Source organism: Phyllobates terribilis, unplaced genomic scaffold (genome assembly GCF_046119375.1).
Source record: "Phyllobates terribilis strain yellow unplaced genomic scaffold, ASM4611937v1 Scaffold_13__5_contigs__length_258822181, whole genome shotgun sequence".
NCBI lineage: Eukaryota > Metazoa > Chordata > Amphibia > Anura > Dendrobatidae > Phyllobates > Phyllobates terribilis.
In genome coordinates, this window is record NW_027362773.1 from 154,735,562 (window position 1) to 154,759,246 (window position 23,685).

The 23,685-nt window shown below is 48.8% G+C and overlaps 1 protein-coding gene across 2 annotated transcripts; it reads right to left on the reverse strand.

Annotated features, from left to right (window-relative positions):
- Positions 1–1,705: 1,705 nt before the first annotated feature.
- NAT10 (N-acetyltransferase 10) lies at positions 1,706–23,535 on the reverse strand. Of its 2 annotated transcripts, none has more exons than XM_073658780.1 (29): positions 23,422–23,535; positions 22,492–22,613; positions 20,886–20,977; positions 20,637–20,808; positions 20,435–20,557; positions 13,822–13,883; positions 13,441–13,555; positions 12,299–12,406; positions 11,628–11,761; positions 11,443–11,536; positions 11,030–11,128; positions 10,784–10,920; positions 10,358–10,482; positions 8,762–8,912; positions 8,262–8,358; positions 8,042–8,158; positions 7,365–7,466; positions 6,907–6,981; positions 6,131–6,247; positions 5,921–6,054; positions 5,785–5,833; positions 5,330–5,426; positions 4,888–4,998; positions 4,440–4,612; positions 3,949–4,068; positions 3,649–3,747; positions 3,009–3,082; positions 2,836–2,919; positions 1,706–2,534 (listed from the first exon to the last, which is right to left on the reverse strand). In XM_073658780.1, exons 2-29 carry the CDS (start codon positions 22,597–22,599, stop codon positions 2,435–2,437), a joined length of 3,069 nt encoding a protein of 1,022 aa, XP_073514881.1. In that variant the 5' UTR covers positions 22,600–22,613; positions 23,422–23,535; the 3' UTR covers positions 1,706–2,434. The 2 variants fall into 2 exon arrangements, with proteins under 2 accessions (XP_073514881.1, XP_073514882.1); XM_073658781.1 differs by having other exon boundaries at positions 23,299–23,430.
- Between the last annotated feature and the right edge of the window lie 150 nt (positions 23,536–23,685).

Genomic DNA, 23,685 nt, shown 5'->3' on the forward strand with positions numbered 1-23,685 from the left:
GAATAGTGAGTGCAGCTCTGGAGTATAATACAGGAGGTAACTCAGGATCAGTACAGGATCAGTAATGTAATGTATGTACACAGTGACTGCACCAGCAGAATAGTGAGTGCAGCTCTGGAGTATAATACAGGATGTATCTCAGAATCAGTAATGTAATGTACAGTTGTGCTCAAAAGTTTACATACCCCGGCAGAATTTTTGCTTTCTTGGCCTTGTTGCAGAGAATATGAATGATAACAAAAAAACTTTTTCTCCACTCATGGTTATTGGTTGGGTGAAGTCATTTATTGTCAAACTACTGTGTTTTCTCTTTTTAAGTTTTAATGACAACCAAAAACATCCAAATGACCCTGGTGATTTTGGCCTGATAACATGCACAAAATTTGACACAAATGGGTTTGAATGGCTACTACAGGTAACATCCTCACCTGTGACCTGTTTGCTTGTAATCAGTGTGTGTGCATAAAAGCTGAGTGAGTTTCTGGGATCCAGACAGACTCTTGCATCTTTCATCCAGCCACTGACGTTTCTGGATTGTAAGTCATGGGGAAAGCTAAAGAATTGTCAACGGATCTACGGGAAAAGGTAGTTGAACTGTATAACACAGGAAAGGGATACAAAAAAATATCCAAGGAATTGATAATGCCAATCAGCAGCGTTCAAACTGTGATTAACAAATGGAAAATCAGGGGCTCAGTAATAACCAAACCACGGTCAGGTAGATCAACAAAAATTTTGGCCACAACTGCCAGGAAAATTGTTCAGGATGCAAAGAAAAACCCACAAATAGCATCAGCTGAAATTCAGGACTCTCTGAAAACTAGAAGTGTGGCTGTTTCAAGATGCACAATAAGGAGGCACTGGAAGAAAAATGGGCTGCATGGTCGAGTCGCCAAAAGAAAGCCATAACTGCGCAAATGCCACAAAGTATCTCGTCTACAATAAGCCAAACAGCACAGAGACAAGCCTCAAAACTTCTGGAAAAGGTAATTTGGAGTGAGGAGACCAAAATTGAATTTTTTGGCCACAACCATAAATGTTACATTTGGAGAGAGGTCAACAAGGCCTATGATGAAAGGAACACCATTCCTACAGTAAAGCACGGAGGTGGATCGCTGATGTTTTGGGGATGTGTGAGCTGCAAAAGGCACAGGAAACTTGGTAAAAGTTGAAGGAAAGATGAATGCAGCACGTTATCAGAAAATTTGCACTCATCAGCCTGGAAGCTGCGCATGGGACGTACTTGGACGTTCCAACATGACAACGATCCAAAAGACAAGGCCAAGTCGACCTGTCATTGGCTGCAGCAGAACAAAGTGAAGGTTGTGGAGTGGCCATCTCAGTCTCCTGACCTCAATATCATTGAGGCACTCTGGGGAGATCTCAAGCGCGCAGTTCATGCTAGACAGCCCAGGAATTTACAGGAACTGGAGGCTTTTTGCCAAGAAGAATGGGCAGCTTTACCATCTGAGAAAATAAAGAACCTCATCCACAACTACCACAAAAGACTTCAAGCCGTCATTGATGTTAGAGGGGGCAATACACCAGCAGAATAATGAGTGCAGCTCTGGAGTATAATACAGGATGTAATTCAGGATCAGTAATGTAATGTATGTACACAGTGACTGCACCAGCAGAATAGTGAGCGCAGCTCTGGAGTATAATACAGGATGTAATTCAGGATCAGTAATGTAATGTATGTACACAGTGACTGCACCAGCAGAATAGTGAGCGCAGCTCTGGAGTATAATACAGGATGTAATTCAGGATCAGTAATGTAATGTATGTACACAGTGACTGCACCAGCAGAATAGTGAGTGCAGCTCTGGAGTATAATACAGGAGGTAACTCAGGATCAGTAATGTCATGTATGTACACAGTGACTCCACCAGCAGAATAGTGAGTGCAGCTCTGGAGTATAATACAGGATGTAACTCAGGATCAGTAGTGTAATGTATGTACACAGTGACTGCACCAGCAGAATAGTGAGTGCAGCTCTGGAGGATAATAGAGGAGGTAACTCAGGATCAGTAATGTAATGTATGTACACAGTGACTGCACCAGCAGAATAGTGAGCGCAGCTCTGGAGTATAATACAGGATGTAATTCAGGATCAGTAATGTAATATATTTACACAGTGACTGCACCAGCAGAATAGTGAGTGCAGCTCTGGAGTATAATACAGGGTGTAAGGATTGGGCATTACTGATCCTAACAAATGTCCGGCTGTGATATAATACATGAAACCAATCCATGTACTGTACAAATAGGTGCGGCTCTGGCTACAGTATCACCCTCTGATCAGTAAAATAGCCATCTTCATACATTACTGCACCCGTTGCAGGATTACATTCACAGTATACAGCTTCGCCAATGAATGCAGATACGTCCTCAACCCTTTTAACTCCTTAAGATGTTGGGTAGCATAGTCTCCTTATTTCCCAAACTTCAGCCTCTTGTCTTTATTTCTCTTGAGCTTCTTTTGCACCTTAGCACCACTTTTTCCTGGCTGATCTAATTTACGTTTCTTGTCACTAGAAAATAAATAAATAAATATAAAAAAAATGGTGACCACCACTAGAGGGAGCCGACTGCACACTAGATTACTGAGCGCAATGTACAGTCAGTATGCAGTAAGCAGAGCTCCCCCTAGTGGTGGCAGCTAGAGGATAGAATTTTATTATTATTTAACCTGAGGTCTATGGGTGCTATGTATCTAAAAACAAAGCTGATTGGTATAAAGAAAAAAAAAAAAAAAAAAAAAAAAAAAAGGCCAAACAAAACTGGGCAAAACTCATTGTTGTGCATTTATCAAACACGGATATAATAATCCACCTCTTCAAGCTGACTATAGACGCATTCTGACCGGTCGTCTTCAAGACTTCATTCCACTCGTCATCTTCTCCTCCGATGACGTATCTGTAAAGTTAAGACAATGGTTTCATACAATTACCCATGTGAATGACTTTCCCCAAAAGACACGGGGTCAATATTAGGGGGTCACTTACTGGGACAGATCAATTCCTTTTAACTTCTGCACTTCCTCCTTGTGTTTCTGCTGGAATTCCTTGGCTGCTTCTTCCTAAGGAAAACAGAGAAAGCAAAAATATGTAGAAGGTTGGATTGCGGGGATTTGATGTTCTCATGGAGGTTTTTGCTTTGCCAGATGTTTTACTTTTAGGCTTTAGAGTAACATTTCCCCTCTAGGATTGGCGTTTTCAATGGCGTTTTTTACTATTTTGCACCCATAGAGCTCAATAGAACAACCATCGCATCGGCACAAGGATTTTTTTTTGCGCATTTTTCTCCTTTTTTTTGGTGCATTCTTTAATAATCGGCATATTTATGTCGCTTTTGTGTCACTTTTCCCTATTTTCTGCGCCCCAGCTGTGATTTTGAGATCGGCGCTGTGTAAGTAATTAGCAAAGCAGATTGCACTTACTCCATTTTTTTTTTTTTTTGACTGAAGAGGAATCTTGCAATCGATTGATTGGGAAAGTAAAAAAAAAAAAAAAAGCCATGGAAAATACGCACCTTTCAAAAATACCAGAAAAATTGTGCTTTACCTGGAGCTTTCAAATGGGTTTTCTATGTCTTTTAATATTAGATTACCAGTTCTGGTGACTCTTAATCATGCAGGAAACTCACCAAATCCTCATTCAGAGACTTCAGGGTGGGCTCCATCACCACTTCCTTGGTGGTCACCATCTCGTCCTCCACGGCCCTCTCCAAAATACTGCTGAATGACTAGAAAGTAAAAAGAATAATCTTTACCGATCCTTCATTCACGACGAACCCTCGTACTGACATTTTGGGGAAAAAAAAGTAAAAAAGTTGGAAGAAGGGGGGAAATAAGAGCAAAAAATTTAAAAAAAAATGGTCGGCAGTGGGAAGCGGTTAGCTACATGGTGTGACTCGGAAGCACAGGGTGGGCACAGATACATTTACCTGGACCACTTTCCGTATGATCCGGTTGAAGAGACCCATGAGCTGACTGCTCGGCAGCTCGATCTCCTTCTCCAGCTGATCCACCGACTTGTGCTGCAGCCCAACGCCAAGGAGCAGAGCCTAAAAATAAAAGGTGTAAGGGGGCGAGGGTGGGATCAGAACCGTGCCCCCAAAATAACAGACGTAAAAGGACATTCTGGCATCATTTAAAGCGTTCTATCGGTTTCCAATTCTACATCTCTGCTCGCGGTCATTCAAAGATAACTAAACCCGGACTGCTCGTCCCATCACCAAGATGGATTTTTGATCGTCTGGAGAATGACAGCAAGCAGTGATCATACAAAACACAAATATACTGATCGCATAATGACTTATATTTTCTACTACAATAAAACTGCCGACCTGAAGGCGGAGGATTTGGTGGCAGTTTTGCGGATGGTAAATGGTTTCCGGAGTCAGACCGCCTGTCATCAGATGAAGCGGCAACTTACACACTGAGCAGCCGACAGGTTCAGGCTTCCGAATTTTTGTAAAAAGAACATTTTGGAAATGGAGGGGATCAGATCCATGATGAGGTGGTAGTCCACCATGTTCTGGGAGTACATCTCCAGGCGCTTCAGGTCGTAAGGCGTAAAGGACGACTCCAGCTCTGAGCGAAGGATCACTGCGGGGGCAGAAGGGGAGAGAGGAGTGAACGCGAGCGTGGGGGGAGAGAGAGCGCACAGCGTGAGCGCGAGGGGGGGGGAGAGCGCGCAGAGTGAGGGGAGAGCGCGCAGAGTGAGGGGAGAGCGCGCGGAGTGAGGGGAGAGCGCGCGGAGAGAGAGTGAGTGTGTGAGTGAGTGAGTGAGAGAGAGAGAGATCAGCACTAGGGAGGAGGAGTCACAGATGCCACCGATGCGGGAAGGACTTACGGGGGGCAGCGTCAGCCAAGATACTTACCGCTCGGACATTCCTTCTTGACGTTCTTATTCTGGAGGATATTCAGCGCCACGGATGGAGAAAAATTCCGGAACTGATAAGAAAGGAGAGACAGGAAACGTCTCCGAAAATCTGCGGAGGAGAATAAAGAACCGGACATTAATCTCATCTTAGGACCTGGAGGTCCGGCCTTAGAGAGATCACTTTGGATAGTTCCTACTTAAAAGGGTCTTCCTACTAAGACCCTCAATGATTGGCTGTTATCTGTGTGAGAAAAAGTGTTAATTTCTCCTACAGCGCCCCCATAGGGGAATTGAAGCATTACACAGATTGCATTAAAATCAATGGCTTGTCTGTGTAATACAGAACAGGACGGGTCCTCCAGGATGAGAGGGACGGGGTAGACCCATGGGCAGTACCTGGACCCACGGCACTTCTCAAGAAAGAGGGAAATCATCTTCACCTTTCCAAAACGCCGTCAGCCATGGCTCCTGCTCGGACTCGTCTTCCTCCTGTAGACTCTTCAGCATAATGCAGGAGTGCTCCCCCGTCAGGTCGTTCTGAGGTAGGACAGGAGAAGGGAAGATCAAGTGACTGATGGACCCCCGAGGCTCTCACCACCAGGGGCAGAACGCCCCCCGCAGCAGGGGTCTACACAGCTTATATAAGCGAGGTGCTTACAATACAAAACCCATTTATGTTCTCTGCAGCAAAACCACAAAAGTAACTCTGCACCTTCTTAGCGCAGACTTCGCTCGCCCGTCCCTCAGACAATGAGTGGAGCAATGGGGCAGCCACTGCTCCATCCATCAGGGGCACTTCAAGACCCTGTATTTGCGATCGGTCCCAGTGATGGAGCCCCCAGCGATTGGCAACTTCTCACCTCTAGTATGAAGTTTGGACAAGAAAGTCACGTACCGGTGTCTGTCGCAGGTACACAGGAACGAACCCGGCTCGCTTCCAGAACCTGCGGAGGGAGACACATTACCCCTCAGCACTGATGGTGTTTCTATAGGTCAATAGTTGGGGAGGGGGGGGGGTAGAGGCGACTCACTTTAAAAGTTTGGGTGTTAACCCGTAGGACACCCCCAGATAATCCAGCTTCTCAGCCGGTCTCTCGCTCAGTCGGAGGAGCAGAGGCGGCAGGTTCTTCCGAGGGAACAGCGACTCTTCCAGGAGGCTGACGGCCTGCGACAAGGAGAAGAAGGTCAGCGCCGTCTCCGCACAATAAGATGATTAATACAGATATGAGCGGGATTCTCACCTCGCTGCTTATCGGGGTGATCTCCTGAGATTTGCTCTTCACGTTTTCTTCCAGTCCTGGAAACTGTCCCTCATAATACATCTGCAGCAGCTGCAGCGCCCGGCTGCCGTAACCCATCTGGGGGCAGAAACGGGAGACATTAACATCACACCCAGCAGCAGGACCCACTCGGCATAAATTATATATACAGGTCCCAAATATTTATCTTGAGAATTGGTCCCATTTTGTGCCGCCTGCAATACAGAGGTGGCCGAGCAGCACAGATCTCTCCATTGATTTGTATGGAAATCCTGAGAACTTAGCGCTGCAATTCTCAGGACTCCTGTACAGACGAACTAAGCAATCAGAGCAACCTAACATCACTACTATTCAGCTTCAGAGCTGCGCTCTGGATGTCTGCGGTCACCAGTAGGGGGAGTCTGATGCATGCAGTGTTATTAATGGATTCAATGTGCAACTATGCAGTTAAGTGCCCTCTGGTGGCGACAGCTGGAAGGAAGAATTATCTTTTAAAAAGGTAAAGGACTTGGGAGATGTACATTGAAAAAAAAACAAAATTATAAGAGATATGTTAAGAAAACCCCCCCCGAGGATAATAATCATCATCATTTTTGAAGTTTCCTGAACATTTGGAGTTCTGATCCAGAACTTCTTATGTTCTCGACCATTGGGGAAACCAACAGCCGGGCATCACACGGATCCCAGGGAGTGACAGCTGAGTTTGTCTTATCTTAATAGGATCCCAAAAACTATGTTCAAGTATAAAATAATCTTACCCCTTGGTAGTCCGGGTGGACGGCGATTCTTACGACTCTTCCCCCAGATAAACTGCCAAAATCAGGATCTTGATACTGAAAAGGTAAGAAAACAGGAGCATTAGGGGACGTGAGCCAGAAGACTGATTGCAGATTAAAGGGGTCGTCCAGAATGAAGATATTCTATGGACTAAACCATAAATATCAGATCAGTGGGAGGCCGACAACTAACCCCCCCACAGATCTGCTGTTTGTAGCCCCGCACTCGGCGGACGGCGCCTCCGACCAGAGCGCGGCCCCGCACTCGGCGGACGGCGCCTCCGACCAGAGCGCGGCCCCGCACTCGGCGGACGGCGCCTCCGACCAGAGCGCGGCCCCGCACTCGGCGGACGGCGCCTCCGACCAGAGCGCGGCCCCGCAGATATTGTGAAGTCCAGGACAATCCCTTTAAAGGTGAGAGTCTAAAGAAAGTGACTTACCTGTTCAGAAACTGTCCAGGGGATGAGGTCTCCTGACGCTTTCTTCCCTCGGGAAAGACTGTTCATGATCGACTGACGAGAGATCTCTCCTTCAAGAGAGACCTGAAGCAGCGGAAGATGAAGGGATAGAGGGATCAGTTATTAGCAGGAGAGTACAGGGGAAAGCCGAGGCCTCGGATACGCTTTAAAATATTGTGTCGTCCCAAGAATAAAGGGGCACGAGTCGGCCCGATCCGAGAAATACCATCAGCCTGCGACTCTTAAGAGAGCAGCGGATGGGTCCAGATCTATGGAACATAATGGGCGACACTGGACGGGACCCCTCTCTCCCCGGATGCTCACATCTCCACCAGTGCAGGTCCCAGCGATCAAGTGATCAGCCATCCTGTCTGCACAGACGAGAACATTTTTTCTGGATATTATTGGAAAATTCAAAAGAAAATCTGCAACGAATTGTGCACAAAGTGTTGTGGACATCACTGCGGCCGTGGGAATTTTCTGCAATAAATCCTTAATGTGTGACCGTACCCCGACTGCTGTAGGAGGTCAGAGCAAGATGAGCACTATAGTTTTACCAAATGCTGGGGGTTGTAGTTGCACTACCTGCAGGCACGATGCAAGGTTGCGCTCCAGGAAAAAAAAAAAAGAAGCAAAGCTCAGAATTAACCCCGAGATACCTGGATCACAGCTAAGACTTCGGGTAAAGCGTTCTGGGTGGGAGGAACTGGAGGGAGGAGGCAGAAGAGGTGATGAGCCGGGGCATCCGACAACAGCTGCAGGTCATTGGGGGAATTCTGTAGAGGAGGAGACACGTGAGATTATCCACCGATGTTGCCCCGTGACCGGAGCTGGCTCCTCACATCCTCGGTCCTGAGGGTATGATAGTTAAGTCCTTACCTTGTAATGAGAAGCCACGAAAAGCGCCATCAGCCTCTGGAGGAACGATTCTGATGCTTTATGGAAGCAGAACAGCGTGTCCCGGTTCACATAATATCTCGTGCAAAAATTAAGGAAATCACAATTGTGGGTGATGAATACGGGGGTGCAGGGTGAGTGTGGCATAGTACGATAGATGCCCACCTGCTCTGACCCTCGAGGAGCGAGCCGCTCTCTGTGCCACCCGAGACAGATGCCCATCCGCTCGGACCACCGGGGAACGAGCCGCTCTCTGCGCCACCCAGGATAGATGCCCACCCGCTCAGACCCCCGGGGAACGAGCCGCACTCTGTGCAACCCAGCTGCTTTTATCGAGCAGCTGCAGATGGCGGCACAATGAATTCAAGGTAGAAGACGGAAGCAGAAACGTCACCAAGACTGCGGAGCGGAAGATGAGGGCCGCTGTCACGTACATCTGGTGCCCGTCCTGGATGACTGGCAGCCGGACACGGAAAGGATACAGGTCGCACGTCTCGGGCAGAGGACACCCAGAAATGATCCGGCTGATGTTCAGACAGTCCAGACACAACAGATCGTTCAGCCATTTCTCCACCGCGTCCCCAGGAGCGTAACGGATGGATTCCAGCAGGGAAACTTCATGAAGAGTCCGAGCTGAAAGAAAGAAAGAGGGGGAAAAAAAATCAGACCGATCCCTGAATCGTCAGGTGTCCATGATTGACGCGAGGATATAGATCATCGATATATCACTGGGAGACGTCATCGCTTTATGATCGGTGACTCTGACTTTGCTGGATCGGGAGAATAAACCGGTTATAGAGCTGCGTTTCCCTGCACAGCAGCGCTCCCGATCATCTGGCTGTTAAGGGAGCCGCAGCTGGCATTGCTGTAATTCCCTGCACAGAGGGCGTCTGGCTGCGGCTGTGCGGGGAGAAATAATGGAGCGGTAAACTAGCACGGTCACTACGGCGATACCAAATTAATCAGAATTGGGTTTGTGTCACCATTTTCCATCAATGGAGCTGTGTGAGGGTTGTTTTCTGCTGATGTTTTTATTGACACCATTTTTGATTGCAATAAAAAGCATTTTTTTGGAAAAGTTTTTTTTTTTGGCTGCGCTGATACCCAATAAGTACATTTTTTTTTTTTCAAATATCTTTATTCTTAAATTGGAAGATGGGGGAGATTCAAACTTTTATATATTTTAAAAACTTTTTTTTTATTTAAACTTAAAGGGGTTGTGCGATACTTTAGATTACCCCCCCCCATGTTTTCCCACCCAGGTCCCCAAGACTTTTTGTAAATACCTTCTGCTGTTGATAATGCCTGTGAGCGGCCCTATCACTGGTCTTAGGGACCTGGGGGGGCGGGGGACACATGGAGGGGGTAAATCTAAAGTACCGCACAACCCCTTTAACGTTCACTTATTTTTAGTGGACTTGAACCAGGGATCGTTTGATCGCTTTGTCCTATAAACCAGTTTTACAGTCCATAGTAAAAATGATGGTCTCCTGTGAATCCCAACTTGTCAGTGACCGGACCTTTCACAAAGCTGAAGAAGTCAGAGACTTACAGCAGCATCTGCATTATTAAACAGCAGTGATTGGAGCTCAGCTCCGGTCGCTGTTCTTACAGGCAGGTGCCGGCTGTATAACGCAGCTCCTGAGTCGCCCTCCATATACCTGCACACGATATATCGCCAAGAAGGAGTTAAGCAATCATATTTGATGCAGGTATAGAGCGCCAACATTTCCACAGCCCTGTACATGGATCGTCGTAGCTCACATGTCCCCATCACAATCTAACAGTAAGTTTTTGGGGGATTGTAAGAGGACCCGGAGGTATTCCCCGAACACAGGAAGGATGTATGAGCTGCACGCTCCAGGATCCACCACTTTATGATATATGTGTGTTACCACCCTTTTTATTACTGTTGAATAAGCCTATCTGAACAAGACGGGCTTCAGTGTAAAGCATAGAGAATGACACAACAACCTCTTAAGATATAGAAGGGACATTTTAGACCATCCCCACTAGCAATTAGTAATGCAGTGAAGCCCTAAAGGAGCAGAGGGAGAAAATGGATGCGTTCCACGTACCTGACGACAGCCGCTGGGAGCTCGTGGACTTATTCTCTGCCGTTATGGAGACCTGACTCTCTGCACTTTGCTGTCGAAGCTGCTGGATCAATTTGAGGGACAGAGAGCGGCCGGTTCCTTCATACCTAGTGCCAGGAAGAATTTATATCCATTAAAAGAGTTAATCCAGTGCCAGTCTCTTCCGCATCAGGAGGCGAGTGGCCACGATGGTGACGTATCCGCAGATATCTACAGAGTCGCGTGCACAATGGCTGCCGATCTGATGAATAGGAAATGTGCACGACACCCGAGCGACGTGCACGCAGGTATCCGTAGAAGTGACACCATCAGCGCCGCTCACCTCCCGATGCAAAAGTGCGCGGGGCTGAACAAACACTTTAAAAAGATCGATATCATGATGGAAAATTGGCGCAATGGTCTGCTCACCCATTGATGGTGGACGCCATGAACACCAGGTAGGGGCCCATCAGACTCTTGACAAGAGGCAGAGGAATGGCAGCGGCTTCATCAATTACCACCAGCTCGGCCTGCCCCAACTTGACGGCATCAGCCGGGTGGATATACTGCAAGGGAATGGGGAAAGAAAAAAAATAACACGTGGGAAGCCACTTCATCTGACAAAGTCACCTGTACGTGGCCGGCACCTCACCGCCCGCACGGAGGACATCTTACCTGTATGGTCTGTCTGTGCTCCTTGAAGACATTCACACGGACTACGGCCTTCTCAAACTCGGGGTTCAGAGACTGGATGATCTCATAGTCCAGATGCTCCTGCAAGAAGAAAAAAGTCATAATTACGAGATGCTACTAAAGGTGTCATTTCTTTTACTATAGAAAGAGCAAAACTTTGGTGCTTTAGAGCAGAGCACACAGATGCCGGGAGACGGCCGGAGGCCACGGCACGAGCCAAACTGTAAAGCTACACAGCAATGCGTGAAGATAATGTTTTATGCATCTTCAGACCCCGGAGTACAGTCCCCGACTGATCAGATATTAATGGCAATACACCATTAATGACTAAAAGATGGAATACCCCTTTAATGCAATGACGTTAATGTTTTGAACAGACCCTAGGGGGCGCTCACCTGATACTGCAGTGAGTCAAACCCTTTAAATATGAACTCGAACAGAGTGTGCAGGTTGTCAGGACTCGGGGACGTCACAAAGATGTTAGAATACCTGAAAGTAGAGGAAGACAATCCCGTACAAGGAGGAAACTACGACAATGCAACCGGAAGGAGACAAGTGACGGCTGCGCCATACAACGCACCCAAACGCCACAGCGCCGGCTATCGCCAGACCGAGCGCAGCGGATTTTCCTCGACCTCGAGCTGCGGTCAGAGCGACCGTACTGCGGAGCGTCTTCTCGGATATGGCCTCTATGAACTTCAGCACGGCTTTGGCCTATAAAACAGTAAGAGGAAAACGTGCGTCAGGCTCGGGACAAGCTGCTACTACGTATACACCAGATGTATCCATAAGGGTCATCCACCCGCCGGAGGACAAAAGTCTCCTTTCGCTAATATATACTGCGGAGAATAACATCGTAGACATTAATATACAAAGGAATTCAGCAAGAAAAACAACATAGATAGGTGAATCTATAGGCGACGTATATCCATCAGCCTCGTCGGGAAAACAATCAACCGTAGGGTGAAAGGAGATGAAAGGTGAAACTAAAAACTTTATGATGCATCAAAAGTTTTTATAAAGTAATGGCAGAAATTTTGCTTAGTTGGGGTCCAGGAGCTGTCGCCCCATCGCTAATACAAAGGAGCAGTAATTCTCAGACCTCCGAGAGCAAAGACGGACTTCCATTTTGGAGGAGAGCAAACTTTTCTACTGCATATTTTTTTGGGGAGCAAAAAGTAAGAGGGATCTCATTACATGAAGCCAAGAAGTAAAAAAAAATCTGTATAATGAGAAACGGTTGCAATTTACCTGATCCAGGGTTTTGCAGTTCTCCACCAGGACCCCCACGGGTTGCGTGTCCTGCAGGCTGAGCTTCACCTCCTGCAGCTCCTGCTCCTCCGGGGTCGGCAGCACGTCCTGCAAAGAATGAAGATGGCGATGATGTAAGAGCGGCCCGGCAGGGGACGCAGGCGCGAGTGTCAGTGTAATGGAGCAGCACCGCGGCGCGGCAGGGGACGCAGGCGCGAGGGTCAGTGTAATGGAGCAGCACCGCGGCGCGGCAGGGGACGCAGGCGCGAGTGTCAGTGTAATGGAGCAGCACCGCGGCGCGGCAGGGGACGCAGGCGCGAGTGTCAGTGTAATGGAGCAGCACCGCGGCGCGGCAGGGGACGCAGGCGCGAGTGTCAGTGTAATGGAGCAGCACCGCGGCGCGGCAGGGGACGCAGGCGCGAGTGTCAGTGTAATGGAGCAGCACCGCGGCGCGGCAGGGGACGCAGGCGCGAGTGTCAGTGTAATGGAGCAGCACCGCGGCGCGGCAGGGGACGCAGGCGCGAGTGTCAGTGTAATGGAGCAGCACCGCGGCGCGGCAGGGGACGCAGGCGCGAGTGTCAGTGTAATGGAGCAGCACCGCGGCGCGGCAGGGGACGCAGGCGCGAGTGTCAGTGTAATGGAGCAGCACCGCGGCGCGGCAGGGGACGCAGGCGCGAGTGTCAGTGTAATGGAGCAGCACCGCGGCGCGGCAGGGGACGCAGGCGCGAGTGTCAGTGTAATGGAGCAGCACCGCGGCGCGGCAGGGGACGCAGGCGCGAGTGTCAGTGTAATGGAGCAGCACCGCGGCGCGGCAGGGGACGCAGGCGCGAGTGTCAGTGTAATGGAGCAGCACCGCGGCGCGGCAGGGGACGCAGGCGCGAGTGTCAGTGTAATGGAGCAGCACCGCGGCGCGGCAGGGGACGCAGGCGCGAGTGTCAGTGTAATGGAGCAGCACCGCGGCGCGGCAGGGGACGCAGGCGCGAGTGTCAGTGTAATGGAGCAGCACCGCGGCGCGGCAGGGGACGCAGGCGCGAGTGTCAGTGTAATGGAGCAGCACCATGGCGTGGCAGGGGACGCAGGCGTGAGTGTCAGTGTAATGGTGCAGCACCGCGGCGCAGCAGGGGACGCAGATGTCGGGGTACCTGGCTCTTGGGCGGCAGCGGCTTGATGCTGGCGATGTGGCTGGAGATGGGCAGGATATTCAGCTGGTCATCGATCACCATGCAGTTCTTACAGGAGGCCAGAGACAGGATAAACCTGGGAGAACGGGCACACGTGGCATTATAACGTGGCACCTGAATGTATCTAGAAATGCTGAGAACAAAGTTCTGAGAAATTCCAGAAGAGTTTGCATTTTCATTTCTCGCCGTTTTCAATACCTCGGCTTGTGGTAAATGAATGGGATCACGTAGATCTGTGTGAGCGGCGTATGATCAAGACCCTAAATGTAACGATGACTGATCCCGTTCACTGAAGCAAGCAGAGGTCTTGACAAGTTAAAAACACAAAAGTAGAAAATGCACCTTTCGTTGAAGCGACCGACCACATCTTGATGAGCTTCTGTCCTGAACCGAGAATGAACGTCCTGTAAAAGGAAAGAACCGTTCAGTATTTTCCTACTTCCGAGAATGCACAGTGCCCCACCAGTCAGCAGGCTGTAGGTGGTATTGCAGATCAGCTCCCTGCACTTCAATATAGCTGAGCCTCAATAATCCATAATGACCGTCATAAATTACTGATCCATATATACAGCACACTACTATGAGAAGAACACGGCACCGGTTGTAACAGGTACAGATGGAGGAGGCTTTATATCCAATAGGAAGAACCACAAAGAGCAGAGTCTATGCATTTCTATGAAGCCTGAGCGACAAAACCACTAACTTTGGCTGTTTCTATATACTTAGCATTTCTAAGACTGAGCTATAAGAGATGTCAAGGGGCTACAGACACCTGATGTGGAATCAATTATTCTCTTGTGGGAGCATCTCTCCCAGTAATATAGGCTGGATGTGAGGTCTGTGTGTCTCTCCCAGTAATATAGGCTGGATGTGAGGTCTCTGTGTCTCTCCCAGTAATATAGGCTGGATGTGAGGTGTGCATGTCTCTCCCAGTAATATAGACTGGATGTGAGGTCTATGTACCTCTCCCAGTAATATAGGCTAGATGTGAGGTCTCTGTGCCTCTCCTAGTAATATAGGCTGGATGTGAGGTCTGTGTCTCTCTCTCAGTAATATAGGCTAGATGTGAGGTCTGTGTGTTTCTCCCAGTAATATAGGCTGGATGTGAGGTCTGTGTGTGTCTCTCAGTAATATAGGCTGGATGTGAGGTCTGTGTCTCTCTCTCAGTAATATAGGCTAGATGTGAGGTCTGTGTCTCTCAGTAATATAGGCTGGATGTGAGGTCTGTGTCTCTCTCTCAGTAATATAGACTGAATGTGTGGTCTCTGTGTCTCTCCCAGTAATATAGGCTGGATGTGTGGTCTGTGTCTCTCCCAGTAATATAGGCTGGATATAAGGCGTGTGTATCCAGTTTTCCCTCTCACTCTGGGCTTGTACATGAGAACCATTTGTTAGAGCCAGGAGCAGATTGCTGACTGATCTGTGTTACATTTTGCAGACCATCTTGCTTCATTTAGTATTTAGAAAGCAAGTGAGCAATAAAAAAAATAATTCTTACAAAGCTGCACGTAGCTTATAAGTAGAGATGAGCGGTGTTCGACTAGAACTGTTCGCCAATCTCAAATTCGAGCTGTTTTGGGCGGTGTTCGAGTTGTTCGACGAACCCGAACGATTTGCAAAAAATTCGGCTGTTCGAGGTTATGTTCGATAACTGTTCGTGCACCAAAAGCGTGTCCTGCATGTCTGGCGCTATTTAGAGCACCAATCATGCAGGGATTGTCTGCCACTCACTGTAATGCCACAGCCATGGTGGTTGTGGCATTACAGTGATTGCCCAAATCGATGGGAACAGTGCTCACAGTGAAACATGAAAAGCCGGCAATTCAGCAGCGGCATACACCGGTACCCGACAATTTAGAACCGAAAGAATAGAGCTTCACACATAGATTAGATAGATATAAACATGTCAGCCACATATATACGAAGTACAGTGACAGTGTTGCTTACTGTACTTGTCATTTAGTGTAAAGGATTTATCAAAAAAAATAATAGTGTTTTCATGCACCGTCTCTTTAAGAAAGCCGGCCGGCAATTCAGCATCTGTACCCGACAATTTATAACAGAAAGAATAGAGCATCACACATAGATTAGATAGATAGAAACATGTCAGTCACATATATATGAAGTACAGTGATAGTGTTGGTTACTGTACTTGTCATTTAGTATTAAAATAAAGGATTTATTATTAAAAAAAATGGCGTGGGGTTCCCCTTAATTTTAGTCTCTAGCGGAGGTTAAGCAGACGGCTGGGGCAGATGTTTGAAGCCTGGGAAGGGGGTAATACCCACGGAGCTTCCCAGGCTGCTAATATCAGCCCCCAGCTGAATACCTAGCCTTTACTAGCTATTAAAATGGAGGACCCCCCCCAAAAAAATGACGTGGGGTCCCCCCTAATTTAATAGCTAGCAAAGGCTATGAAGACAGCTGGGGGCTGATATTAATAGCCCAGGAAGGGAGCCATGAATATTGGCCCCCTCCCAGGCTAGAAACACCAGCCGTCAGCCGCCCCAGAAATGGCGCATCCATAGGATGCGCCAATTCTGGCACTTAGCCTCGCTCTTCCACGCTGCCCTGGTGCGGTGGCAGGGGGTAATAGGGTTGGGGTTGATGTCAGCTTATAATGCCAGCTGACATCAAGCCCAGGTTAGTAATGGAGAGGCGTCTATAAGACACCCCCATTACTAACCCCATAGTCAAAGTTAAAAAAAAACACAAACACCCAGAATAAAGTCCTTTAATTGAAATAAAGACACAATCCTTTATTGTTCTAAATTAAACCATACTTACCATCACGCCCATTCCAGCTGAAGCCAACGATCTCCTGCAATAAAAGAAAAATAATAAAGCAACCTCATCCTTACCTTTCCATGGTTCCCACGACAGCTTCAGCTCTGCTACATCGAGATGACAGGCTGGACCGCAGCAGAACGCTGCCATCCAGCCTCTCATCCCGCAGACACTGAGAAGCGCAGGCTTACTTGCGCTGCTCAGCGTCTCTCTGTGACGACATCCAGATGAGCCGAGTTCATGTCCAATGAACTCGGCTCACCTCATGCACGTCACTGACAGCGTGGGAAAATTCTCACGCTGAAGCGGTGAGTGCAGGAGAATTCTCCCACGCTGTCAGTGACGTGCATAAGGTGAGCTCATGTCCAATGAACTCAGCTCACCTCCTGCACGTCACTGACAGCGTGGGAGAATTCTCCTGCACTCAGCGCTTCAGCGTGAGAATTCTCCCACGCTGAAGCGGTGAGTGCAGGAGAATTTTCCCACGCTGTCAGTGACGTGCATGAGGTGAGCCGAGTTCATTGGACATTAACTCGGCTCATCTGGATGCCCTCACAGAGAGACACTGTGGAGCGCAAGCAAGCCTGCGCTTCTCAGTGTCTGCGGGATGACAGGCAGGATGGCAGCGTTCTGCTGCGGTCCAGCCTGTCATCTCGATGTAGCAGAGCTGAAGCTGTCATGGGAACCATGGAAAGGTAAGGATGATGTTGCTTTATTATTTTTCTTTTATTTCAGGAGATCGTTGGCTTCAGCTGGAATGGGTGTGATGGTAAGTATGGTTTAATTTAGAACAATAAAGAATTGTGTGTTTATTTCAATTAAAGGACTTTTTTCTGGGTGTTGTGTTTTTTTTAAATACTTTACTAGAAATTCATGGTGGTCATGTCTAATATTGGCGTGACCCCATGAATTTCGGGCTTAGGGCCAGCTGATAATGCCAAGCTGGCCCTAACCCCTTTATTACCCAGTGAGCCACCGCATCAGGGCCCTGGATGAGTTGGGTACAGCGCCAGAAGATGGCGCTTCTATGAACGCGCCATTTTCCGGGGTGGCTGCGGACTGCAATTTGCAGTGGGGGGGGCCCAGAAAGCTTGGGCCTCCCTGCGCTGCAGATTCCAGCCCCCAGCTGCCTAGTTGTACCTGGCTGGACACAAAAACAGGGCGAAGCCCCACGTCAATTTTCTTTAAATTATTTCATGAAATAATTAAGAAAAAAGGGCTTCCCTATATTGTTGTGTCCGGCCAGGTACAAATAGGCAGCTGGTGGATGGGGGCAGCCCGTTCCTGCCTGCTGTACCTGGCTGGACACAAATATAGTGCGAAGCCCCACGTCAATTTTTTTTAAATTATTTCATAAATTTCCTGAAATAATTTAAAAAAATTGAAGTGTGGCTTCGCACTATATTTGTGTCCAGCCAGGTACAGCAGGCAGGAACGGGCTGCCCCCATCCACCAGCTGCCTATTTGTACCTGGCCGGACACAACAATATAGAGAAGGCCTTTTTTTCTTAATTATTTCATGAATTTCATGAAATAATTAAAAAAAAAATACGTGGGGCTTCGCCCTATTTTTGTGTCCAGCCAGGTACAACTAGGCAGCTGGGGGCTGGAATCTGCAGCGCAGGGAGGCCCAAGCTTTCTGGGCCCCCCCCGCTGCAAATTGCAGTCCGCAGCCACCCCGGAAAATGGCGCGTTCATAGAAGCGCCATCTTCTGGCGCTGTACCCAACTCATCCAGGGCCCTGGTGCGGTGGCTCACTGGGTAATAAAGGGGTTAGGGCCAGCTTGGTATTATCAGCTGGCCCCAAGCCCAAAATTCATGGGGTCACGCCAGTATTAGACATGACCGCCATGAATTTCTAGTAAAGTATTTAAAAAAAACACAACACCCAGAATAAAGTCCTTTAATTGAAATAAAGAGACAATTCTTTATTGTTCTAAATTAAACCATACTTACCATCACGCCCATTCCAGCTGAAGCCAACGATCTCCTGCAATAAAAGAAAAATAATAAACCAACCTCATCCTTACCTTTCCATGGTTCCCACGACAGCTTCAGCTCTGCTACATCGAGATGACTGGCTGGACCGCAGCAGAACGCTGCCATCCAGTCTGTCATCCCGCAGACACTGAGAAGCGCAGGCATGCTTGCGCTCCTCACTGTCTCGCTGTGACGGCATCCAGATGAGCCGAGGTCATGTCCAATGAACTCGGCTCACCTCATGCACGTCACTGACAGCGTGGGAAAATTCTCACGCTGAAGTGCTGAGTGCAGGAGAATACTCCCACGCTGTCAGTGATGTGCATGAGGTGAGCTCATGTCCAATGAACTCAGCTCACCTCCTGCACGTCACTGACAGCGTGGGAAAATTCTCCTGCAATCAGCGCTTCAGCGTGAGAATTTTCCCACGCTGTCAGTGACGTGCATGAGGTGAGCCGAGTTCATTGGACATGAACTCGGCTCATCTGGATGTCGTCACAGAGAGACGCTGAGCAGCGCAAGCAAGCCTGCGCTTCTCAGTGTCTGCGGGATGACAGGCTGGATGGCAGCGTTCTGCTGCGGTCCAGCCTGTCATCTCGATGTAGCAGAGCTGAAGCTGTCGTGGGAACCATGGAAAGGTAAGGATGAGGTTGCTTTATTATTTTTCTTTTATTGCAGGAGATCGTTGGCTTCAGCTGGAATGGGCGTGATGGTAAGTATGGTTTAATTTAGAACAATAAAGGATTGTGTCTTTATTTCAATTAAAGGACTTTATTCTGGGTGTTTGTGTTTTTTTTAACTTTGACTATGGGGTTAGTAATGGGGGTGTCTTATAGACGCCTCTCCATTACTAACCTGGGCTTGATGTCAGCTGGCATTATAAGCTGACATCAACCCCAACCCTATTACCCCCTGCCACCGCACCAGGGCAGCGTGGAAGAGCGAGGCTAAGTGCCAGAATTGGCGCATCCTATGAATGCGCCATTTCTGGGGCGGCTGACGGCTGGTGTTTCTAGCCTGGGAGGGGGCCAATATTCATGGTTCCCTTCCTGGGCTATTAATATCAGCCCCCAGCTGTCTGCCTAGCCTTTGCTAGCTATTAAATTAGGGGGGTCCCCACGTCATTTTTTTTGGGGGGTCCCCCAATTTAATAGCTAGTAAAGGCTATGTATTCAGCTGGAGGCTGATATTAGTAGCCTGGGAAGCTCCGTGGGTATTACCCCCTTCCCAGGCTTCAAACATCTGCCCCAGCCGTCTGCTTAACCTCCGCTAGAGCCTAAAATTAAGGGGAACCCCACGCCAATTTTTTTAATAATAAATCCTTTATTTTAATACTAAATGACAAGTACAGTAACCAACACTATCACTGTACTTCATATATATGTGACTGACATGTTTCTATCTATCTAATCTATGTGTGATGCTCTATCTTTCTGTTCTAAATTGTCGGGTACCGCTGCTGAATTGCCGGCCGGCTTTTTTAAAGAGACGGTGCATGAAAACACTATTATTTTTTTAAATAAATCCTTTACACTAAATGACAAGTACAGTAAGCAACACTATCACTGTACTTATTATATATGTGACTGACATGTTTCTATCTATCTAATCTATGTGTGAAGCTCTATTCTTTCTGTTCTAAATTGTCGGGTACCGCTGCTGAATTGCCGGCCGGCTTTTTTAAAGAGACGGTGCATGAAAACACTAATATTTTTTTTAATAAATCCTTTACACTAAATGACAAGTGCAGTAACCAACACTGTCACTGTGCTTCTTATATGTGTGACTGACATGTTTCTATCTATCTAATCTATGTGTGATGCTCTATTCCTTCTTGTCTAAATTGTCGGGTACCGGTGTATGCCGCTGCTGAATTTGCCGGCCGGCTTTTTTAAAGAGAGTGTCTTCTGAGCAGTTTGTCAGCTTTTGGACACCTTTGCAGGTGTTTTCTATGTGTTTCTATGTGTTTTTGTTTGCCTGCCATTGGTTTTAACGGTGTTCGACGGTGTTCTAAGGTGTTCGACGAACAGTTCCTCGAACATCCCGGTGTTCGACGAACCGAACCGAACCCGAACACTACGGGGGTGGCTCAACACTACTTATAAGTTAGACTTAATAGCACACACTAATAGAAAAGGTGACAATGGCTCTCATACTTCCTACGTTATCTGCTGGATGCTCTACGTACCATCGTCATGGTGTATAACTGTTTAAGGGACGCCATGGTACGAAGCAGAAGAATCACAATTCCACCTCCTTCCACGGTTTCGACGGTACGAGCCAGAAGATTGGGAGTCAGAGCCTCAAAATCCTAGTAAGGAGGCAAGAGACAGGCGGTCAGTGCAGACAGATGCACCATGCAGGGGTCCAGCAGTGGCCGAGACCCTCACCTGCAGGACGCACATGCCGTACGTGTTCCCCAGGATTTTATGGGTCTCATTGTAGTAGCAATAACGGATGTTGGTGGCAGCAATAAAAAGCTCAAATGGATCGTCCTCCTTAATGTTCAGCGAGCCGCTCTGGATTTTTTTCTGCAGCTTTCTCATTTTTTTCTTGCGGTTACTACAAAGGGAAGACACAACGTTAAGACCTCGACTCCCCACCCCGGTGGGCCAAGAACGCAATAGACAGCATCCTACCTGCTGAAGCCCAACTCTTTCTTGTAACACCAGAGGACGGAGGGGCGAGCTTTCACTGCCGACTTGGAGAGCATGTGATGGAGAATGACCACCTGCAAATAATATGCATGATGCAAAGATTAGAGAGAAAATAATGGAAACGTATCACTGGGGTATCGGGCACACGATGGAATAAATGCCCGCGCTTCCAGATATTCAGTAAGAGAACGGGATAAATCTGCAAATCACTATTTATAAATTCTGTTGCTTTACCCCCCAAAAAAAAGAGTGCGGACGCTAGAGATCTCCCTGGCTTCCGCTGGCCGTTAAGTGTAATCAATCTATAGTAGTGGAGACACCGAGATGGATTACAAGAAGAAGATGGGGGATGCAAGTCTCTGTTGCCCAGCAGGAAGCGGAGGGACGCGGGTCTCGGTCGCCCCACAGGAAGAGGAGGGGGAGGGATACGGGTCTTGGTCATCCCGCATTTAGCAGAGGGGGGGGGAAGCGAGTTTCAGTCGCCCCACAGGAGGCAGAGGGAGGAGGGACTCCGGCCTCGGTCGCCCCACAGGAGGCAGAGGGAGGAGGGACTCCGGCCTCGGTCGCCCCACAGGAGGCAGAGGGAGGAGGGACTCCGGCCTCGGTCGCCCCACAGGAGGCAGAGGGAGGAGGGACTCCGGCCTCGGTCGCCCCACAGGAGGCAGAGGGAGGAGGGACTCCGGCCTCGGTCGCCCCACAGGAGGCAGAGGGAGGAGGGACTCCGGCCTCGGTCGCCCCACAGGAGGCAGAGGGAGGAGGGACTCCGGCCTCGGTCGCCCCACAGGAGGCAGAGGGAGGAGGGACTCCGGCCTCGGTCGCCCCACAGGAGGCAGAGGGAGGAGGGACTCCGGCCTCGGTCGCCCCACAGGAGGCAGAGGGAGGAGGGACTCCGGCCTCGGTCGCCCCACAGGAGGCAGAGGGAGGAGGGACTCCGGTCTTGGTCGCCCCACAGGAGGCAGAGGGAGGAGGGACTCCGGCCTCGGTCGCCCCACAGGAGGCAGAGGGAGGAGGGACTCCGGTCTTGGTCGCCCCACAGGAGGCAGAGGGAGGGAAGAGGGATCGTGAGTCTCGGTCGCCCCACAGGAAGCAGAGGGAGTATGCAGATCTTTGTCGCCCTGCAGGAAGGAGGTGGCCCAAATCTAGGTCACCCAGTAGGAAGTGGAGGGAGTGGTTGGGTGTAGATTTCAGGAAGCGGCGAAAAAGTAAGGACGGGACGGATCTTGGTCGATCTACGGGTGGTGGGGGAGGGGGATCTTAATCATCCTGCCGAGAGTGGAGCAGCAGCGCTGGGCAAGAAGTGAAATATATATATATATATATATATATATATATATATATATATATATACACACACACACACACATTTTTTTACTTTATGCAGCCCCCTGGGGTAGCCCCTTTATAGCCTTAACAAGTCTGTGCATGAAAGGGTTGATAATAAGGTTCTTACAATGCGACTGATAAAGGAGACAGCTAATATTTCAAACACTAGAGGGTGCAGTCCACATGAAGACTTATAGCTGCCGCCTGCAGTGCCCCCTAGTGTTAGAACTTATATCTGGTTATTTCCAGCGTCTTGCAGCATCACCTGATCTTTCCCTTGATCTCCCACAATAACAAAGAAGCTCCTGTGCTTCTCCGTCACGCCGTTCTCTATCTGCACCCGGATCCGGTTATCAATCTTCTTCCGCTGCATCGTGGCGAAAAAATCTGCGAGGAACAAAGTCTGACTGTTATTATCCTAATGGGCAGAAAGGATTGTGCAAGTATATATCCTGGCGGAACCTCAGGGTGCGAGCCAAAGCCGCTGCAGAACCTCACTGATATTTCTCAACATACTCAGTAAAGAGGTTCTGCAGCAGTAGTGTGTCTAGTCTCGCACGGTGTTGTAAGGAGCAGCAGAGAAGGTGGGCAAAGGCTCCTCCATACTGGGGGTCTCCCTGATGAAGGATCGGGGGGGGGGGTGTCTCTGTATTAGTCCCTCAGTATCTGCCCCCCTCACAATCCATCATTACCTCCTACACATTCTCCCATGTGACTGCGGCTTACACTTGTCCTGTTCACACAACGCAGTTCAGGAGCCGTATTTACATCCAGTGTAAGATGCTAAAATCTCTAATTAAAAAGAGGTTCTGCAGCAGCTGGAGCACACAGCAAAAGACACGCCCCAGCTCTGTGACTGATGCTCTCATCTCTTCTTTTAAAAAGGTTCTGCAGCAGTTGAGGCAACATACGCCATAACACAATCCAGCTGCTGCAGAACCTCTTTAATCAGAAGCTTCAGGTTAATTAAGATTTCACGTCCTTCTCTTATAGCCGCAGTTGGGAGTATAACTCCCACCATTGCCCCATACTACCTATTCTAGTAATGTACCATGAATGAGAATGGACGAACCCTTTAAACAAGCCCCGTCCTATAATATCACACGTTGTTGTCGGAGACCCCACAACCCGGAGCAGTGTCCCCCTGTGAAGCCCCTGCAGTGGCCGCAGACACGTGGAGCGTCTCACCACATACCTTGTAATCAGGCAGCCGGGGACACACTCACATGGCGCAGCCAGGTAGTGAGGAAGGACCCCGAGTTGCCCGCGGCGCCTGATTAAGGGGCCTTCGCCACACAGTCGCGCTCATGACGTCAGTGTCCGCCGCAGAGGCGCCATCTTGGTGCAGGCAGCTACTTCCAATCCCCATATTGTGAATGTTTTGCCATTTCCATGTGTGAGGCTGCAGTCACTTCATATTTTTGGACACACAGGGTTAATGTTACCCGGAATCAGCATT